This window comes from Leishmania panamensis (genome assembly GCF_000755165.1).
Source record: "Leishmania panamensis strain MHOM/PA/94/PSC-1 chromosome 34 sequence".
Classification (NCBI taxonomy): Eukaryota; Euglenozoa; class Kinetoplastea; order Trypanosomatida; family Trypanosomatidae; genus Leishmania; species Leishmania panamensis.
The window spans coordinates 407,253-413,982 of NC_025881.1; the positions used below are offsets into that span (position 1 = coordinate 407,253).

General features: G+C 57.5%; 3 protein-coding genes across 3 annotated transcripts in view; all 3 read left to right on the forward strand.

Moving 5' to 3' along the window:
* Positions 1-1,318, forward strand: LPMP_341041 (oligosaccharyl transferase-like protein; the record flags this gene model as incomplete). The annotated part of the gene is made up of 1 exon (XM_010704227.1): positions 1-1,318. A coding segment is annotated over one exon (1,318 nt), but the record flags the coding sequence as incomplete, so codon positions are not given.
* Positions 1,319-2,294: 976 nt separating this feature from the next.
* On the forward strand, positions 2,295-4,106 carry LPMP_341050 (hypothetical protein; the record flags this gene model as incomplete). Its single annotated transcript, XM_010704228.1, has 1 exon — positions 2,295-4,106. One exon carries the CDS (start codon positions 2,295-2,297, stop codon positions 4,104-4,106), a length of 1,812 nt encoding a protein of 603 aa, XP_010702530.1.
* An 869-nt stretch (positions 4,107-4,975) lies between these two features.
* LPMP_341060 (NADH-dependent fumarate reductase, putative) overlaps positions 4,976-6,730 on the forward strand; it is a gene marked incomplete at both ends in the record, with an annotated part of 3,926 nt that continues 2,171 nt past the window's right edge. The window contains one exon of the mRNA XM_010704229.1: positions 4,976-6,730. Coding sequence (XP_010702531.1) covers positions 4,976-6,730 — 1,755 coding nt within the window.

The following is a 6,730-nucleotide window of genomic DNA, read 5'->3' on the forward strand; positions in this document are numbered from 1 at the left end:
CCACCCCGCCAGTCCTGAGGCGATGTGGACATTTCTTCACGTGTGCGGCGTGACATGGGGTTTGGGCTCCATTGTTCTTGTTGTGTCGTTGTTGGTGGACTACTCCTTGGCAAAGCTCTTTTGGCTGATGAACTCTGGTGCCGTGTACTATTTCAGCACCCGCATGTCACGACTGCTGCTTCTCACGGGCCCCGCTGCGTGTCTGTCTACTGGCTGTTTCGTGGGGACACTACTGGAAGCGGCGATACAGCTCACCTTCTGGTCTAGCGATGCAACAAAGGCCAAAAAACAGCAAGAGGCACAACTTCACCAAAAGGGCGCGCGCAAGCATAGCGACCGGAGTAACGCTGAGAATGCACTGACTGTGCGTACATTGGGCGACGTCTTGAGGAGTACCTCTCTGGCATGGGGTCATCGCATGGTGCTCTGCTTCGCTACATGGGCTCTTGTTATTACAGTCGCGGTGTGCCTCTTGGGTTCCGATTTCACTTCCCATGCAACGATGTTTGCAAGGCAGTCGTCGAACCCGCTGATTGTCTTTGCAACCGTGCTGCGAGACCGCGCTACCGGCAAGCCAACACAGATATTGGTGGATGACTACCTGCGCAGCTATCTCTGGCTGCGCGACAACACGCCCAGAAATGCGCGCGTGCTGTCCTGGTGGGACTACGGCTACCAGATCACAGGCATCGGCAACCGCACCTCGCTGGCCGATGGCAACACCTGGAACCACGAGCACATCGCCACTATCGGCAAGATGCTGACGTCGCCCGTGGCGGAGGCGCACTCACTGGTGCGCCACATGGCGGACTACGTCCTCATCTGGGCTGGGCAGAGCGGAGACTTGATGAAGTCGCCGCACATGGCGCGCATTGGCAACAGCGTGTACCACAACATCTGCCCCAACGACCCGCTTTGCCAGCATTTCGGCTTTTACAAGAACGATCGCAATCGCCCAAAACCGATGATGCGCGCGTCGCTGCTGTACAACCTGCACGAGGCCGGACGAAGCGCGGGTGTGAAGGTGGACCCGTCCCTCTTTCAGGAAGTGTACTCATCCAAGTACGGCCTGGTGCGCATCTTCAAGGTCATGAACGTGAGCGCGGAGAGCAAGAAGTGGGTGGCTGACCCGGCAAACCGCGTGTGCCACCCGCCTGGGTCGTGGATCTGCCCCGGGCAGTACCCGCCGGCGAAGGAGATCCAGGAGATGCTGGCACACCGCGTCCCCTTTGACCATGTGAACAGCTTCAGTCGGAAAAAGGCCGGGTCTTATCATGAAGAATACATGCGCCGGATGCGTGAAGAGCAGGACCGATGATAGCCCCCGTGATACCGGCAGCGAGTAAGGCTGGCAATGACACGGTTTTTTCATGGACTGTTTGAAGGGAAACTCTCGCGAGGGAAGTAAAATGGAAACAAAAGAGCCGAATGGAAGAAATGTAGCCGCTCCTAGAGTGTCCCAACCCCCCACCACTTCGACCGTGGATAGGCTTATTCATCTAGAGAGGGATGAGACATGATGGTTAGCCTGTGGTGAAAATCCTTACCTGAAGACTCGCCGCGGAGACAAAGGGAAGCACAGTAAAAGAACCGAAAAGCTGATTCTGATTTGCTGGCTCGGGCGTGGGTGTGCAAAAGTGCATACGTGTGCCTTATTGCCCGTCGTTGGCAATTCATAACTTTTGGTCGCATCTGTCGAAGGCGCAATGCAACCTTCATCCTTTGCACTCGTGTATCTTCTCTCTCGCTCGGCCAACCACAATGCACCTCTTTTATCAAAGGCCCGCTTGTCGCTGACATGCCGCGTATCTCGGCCCCTCTCACCCTCTCTCTCTCTCTCCTCCTTCGTGCTCTTGCGTGTATCTGTCTGCTCGTTGTTTCACCTACGTCCACACACACACACACACACAAATATATACACGCATTAGTAAGCGTAGTACGAGCAGCAGAGAGAGGTATAGACCCCGAAGCCATAGGGCAAGGGAGGCTGCGCATGCTCTCAGGAAGGAAAGGACTGCGCACTAGAGATCAACCAGAGTAGGTTTGAAGCGAGAATACCAAGTTCCCCCCACCTCTCTCCCATATCGTATCGCCTCGCCATACCCTCTCTTTGCCTTATTCACATTTCCCTCAGCGCCACACCTCGTTTGCCAGGATCGCTAGTGAAGGAGAAGAGGTGCAGTGTGTCGTCACCACGCATGCACCAATTATGTTGCCACTATCACCCACACACCTCTGCCCACTCCCTCTGTCGATTTTCCTCCCTCACCAAGCTCTTGCTGCGAGCAAAGAACATGAACATGCTGCGCACAGGCGCTGCCACCGCTAGCTCAGCGGTAGTCTCCAGCCGCGACGTGCGGCAGCGCAGTCAAGGTCTGCCGCAACGGCAAGTTGACATACATGTTCGTGAAAAAACGAAGTGGCCAATCGCTGCCCTCTCCAGTGTTGAAGCCCTGGCGCTTCTTGTGCAAGGCAGCTTTCAACGGTGGTGCAATGTGGGAAGCGATAGCACAAGGCATGGAATACGGCGATTCCGATTGAGCACTAGCTCTCTGCACAGAAGCCATCTGCGCTGCAGTAAAGCATGTCTGTCGACAGGCATCAAAGGTAAAGCACCGAACACAGACCTCCGAGGTGTCAGCGGCAGCGCCACTGATCTGAGGCTCTCGGTGGAGGAGGAGCTCCACCACCCTCGGGAGAGCGTTGGTGCCTTCGCCGATTCCTCCTCTTTTCGTGATGGAGAGCACCCCAGCGAAGGTGTCGCAACGGGCGCGGCTCCGCTGGCGTCATCCTCCCCTGTGCCGAACGAGGCAGTCGCTTCGATCATCGCAGAGGTGAAAAGCAATGCAGCAATCTTTGATGTCAATGGCGACGGCAGCGGTGCTGACACTGCACCTGAGTGGACCGAGCCGACATTGGCAGACCTCGACCGCTCAATTCCTCAAGTGGACTGCGAGTTCATGGCAAGCCTCATTCGAAGTCGCAACCTTCGCCGTGGCGTGTTCCTCACCAAGAAGGAGGTCGTTAAGCAGCGCGTCGAGGAGCTCACGAAAAAGACGACACGGACTGTGAACGAAACCGTCAGGCTACCTTTTGTCGGCGGTCTCGGCCTTGGTTGGTTCAGTAAGCCGAGGGGCGGCGATGTGGTGAAGGGTGAGGAAAGTGGGTTGGTGGCCACGAGCACCGAGGCACCGGTTCTTGCATCGGCTGCCGTGCTGAAGAGGCTGAGCGTGGAAGAGAAGGACTTGCTGCATTCGACTCGTCCCGAGTACGATGACGGCTTCGTTCTGCTCGACTGCCGCACTGTGAACGAGGTGACTTCGTGGGGCATTATAGAAGGTGCTAAGGTGCTGCCAGCCCACGAACTCTTCGAAGCCTTTCACGCGACGCCAGAGGAATTCATGGAGGACTACGGCTTTGCCAAGCCGCGGCCAGATGATATCATAATTTGCTACTGCCAGTATGGTCCGCGCTCGCTGATGGCGGCGCAGATTCTGAGCTGGATGGGCTACCTAAAGGTTATGCACTTCAGAGACGGTTACTACGAATGGGGTAAACAGTACAACCTCCTCCTGCGGAGATGGATGGAGCACGACAAGGAGAGCGGCAACGAGCTTCGCCGCCTCGCTACCTTTCGCGCCGGCCTTGAGCTGCAGCGTGAGATCGCCCCTGAGTTCAACGCGCTCCCGATGCAGGAGGCCCGGCAGTACCTGCGGGACACTACACGAAGCCCTGGTACGTTGATAGTGGGCGAGGGTCTTCGACTGGAAGCGTATAAGCTGGTGGCAAAGCTGACAGAAGGGCTGGCGCCGCCATCGCTACCTGGCGTTCTTGACGGTGACAGTAGCATTGCCCTAACTGGTAGCAGGTGTACCGCGGAGAGCAAGACCACCCAAACGCGTCGTCTCGGAGAACAGCAACTGACGCGTTTTCTCGAGCAGACAACCGGCCTGGACCCGAAGAAGGAGCTCAGTCGGTCAGCCCTTTCTATGAACATGGGCGAAGCACAGGCAATGGTGCTGGACTCCTTGGCGTATGGACACGATCTGGGTGCTTCCCCGGACGCCAAGACATCGCCCATGTCGCCACCACCGCGACGGAACTAGAACGAGTCCTGAGAGTTACTCATGCACAGTTTTTTTGTGTGCGGTAGGCGTGACCGTTTGCTGAGGTGGGAGGAGCAAGAAGGATGAAGAATGAGACAGCCCTGATTACATTATTTGTCTGCGGGATGGCGTTGCTCCAGTGCCATCCTGTCCATGGAAAGATCAGTGTCATTGCGTTGCTTCGGTGTATATTGAGCGCATCTGCGTGTGGCTGGGTGCGAATATGCGTGGGTGTGGGTTGCCCCTTCTCTCCTCGTCACCCGCACTCGCACTCTCCCCTTCTCTCTGGTTTTTCCCTGCTAATGGAGTAGCCGATAGCAGATGTGTCCCGCCTTCACCAAGCAAATGAACAGTGGACGAAGTCTCATGTTTGCTTTCCTTTTATAGACTGGCGTGCAGGTGCTGACATGTACCGCTACGCGCCATGGACGAGCACACGGGACACACAGCCCTACGGGTGAGCGCACCCTAACTAACCATGTGGGCATGCCAGCACCTTTCGCACTCCCCAACTGCGTCTGTACACGTGTGGAGCAAAAGTCGACGAAGGGCTGCCTCCGCCACTGACAAACGATATCATGCGCATGACATCCCCTCCCCTCCCCCACTCTGTTCATCTCCTCTCTTTCCCAACAGCAACTACATGAGTCAGTGAAGCAGCAACACCACTCATATACCTTTTTTCCCCATCGTAGTTGAATCCTGTTTCACTCGATAGCATTACCAGTCTCCCTCACGCATAAGTCCTGGATCTGTGGTTACGCCTGCCGCTCGCTGGCCTCCAAACCCCCCTCCTACTCCGCTAGCAGCACTCTGTTCCTTAACAAGAAATCCCCAAAAGACCAAAACCAAACAAAAAGAGTGCAGCCATGGCGGACGGAAAGACCTCTGCGTCTGTTGTAGCGGTTGACCCCGAGCGCGCGGCGAAGGAACGCGACGCAGCCGCCCGCGCGATGCTACAGGACGGCGGCGTCTCACCGGTCGGAAAGGCTCAGCTGTTGAAGAAGGGACTCGCGTACGCCGTTCCGTATACCCTCAAGGTCGTCGTGGCAGACCCCAAGGCAATGGAGAAGACGACAGCAGATGTGGAGAAAGTGCTCCAGACCGCCTTCCAGGTGGTCGACACCCTTCTCAACAACTTCAACGAGAACAGTGAGGTGTCCCGCATCAACCGAATGCCCGTTGGTGAAGAACACCAGATGTCTGCGGCGCTGAAGCGTGTGATGGCCTGCTGCCAGCGTGTGTACAATTCGTCGCGCGGCGCCTTTGACCCTGCAGTCGGCCCGCTCGTCCGTGAGCTACGCGAGGCCGCTCGTGAGGGGAGGACGCTGCCAGCGGAGCGCATCAATGCCCTCCTCAGCAAGTGCACGCTGAACATCAGCTTCTCCATTGACCTAAACCGTGGCACAATCGTCCGTAAGCATGCGGACGCGATGCTGGACCTTGGTGGTGTGAACAAGGGCTACGGTGTCGACTACGTCGTCGAACACCTCAACAATCTCGGCTACGACGATGTCTTCTTTGAATGGGGCGGTGATGTGCGTGCCAGTGGGAAGAACCCGTCAAATCAACACTGGGTCGTCGGCATCGCGCGCCCACCCGCTTTAGCGGACATTCGTACAGTGGTGCCGCAGGACAAGCAGTCCTTTATCCGTGTGGTGTGCCTCAACGACGAGGCCATCGCCACCAGCGGTGACTACGAGAACCTCGTTGAGGGCCCTGGGTCAAAGGTATATTCATCTACCTTCAATCCAACGTCCAAGAGCCTGCTGGAGCCGACCGAGACGAACATAGCACAGGTTTCCGTAAAGTGCTACAGCTGCATGTACGCCGATGCCCTGGCCACCGCTGCGCTCCTCAAGAACAACCCGACGGCCGTTCGCCGCATGCTGGACAACTGGCGCTACGTGCGCGACACCGTCACCGACTACACCACCTACAGCCGTGAGGGTGAGCGTGTTGCCAAGATGTTCGAAATCGCCACGGAGGATAAGGAGATGCGCGCGAAGCGCATCAGGGGCTCGCTCCCGGCCCGTGTGATCATCGTTGGTGGCGGTCTGGCCGGTTGCTCGGCTGCGATCGAAGCAGTCAACTGTGGCGCGCAGGTAATTCTCCTCGAGAAGGAGGCAAAGATTGGCGGCAACAGCGCCAAGGCAACATCCGGCATCAACGCCTGGGGCACTCGTGCGCAGGCGAAGCAGGGCGTCATGGACGGTGGCAAGTTCTTTGAGCGCGACACACACCGTTCCGGCAAGGGTGGTCACTGCGATCCGTGCCTTGTCAAGACGCTCTCTGTGAAGAGCTCTGACGCAGTGAAGTGGCTGTCCGAGCTGGGCGTGCCGCTGACGGTGCTGTCGCAGCTCGGCGGTGCAAGTCGCAAGCGCTGCCACCGCGCTCCAGACAACCCAGACGGGACCCCGCTGCCGATCGGCTTCACGATCATGAAGACCCTGGAGAACCACATCATCAACGACCTCAGTCACCAGGTTACTGTAATGACAGGCATTAAAGTGACAGGGCTAGAGAGCACGAGCCATGCCCGCCCTGATGGCGTCCTTGTGAAGCACGTCACGGGCGTCCGCCTCATGCAGGGCGACGGGCAGTCCAGGGTGCTGAACGCCGAC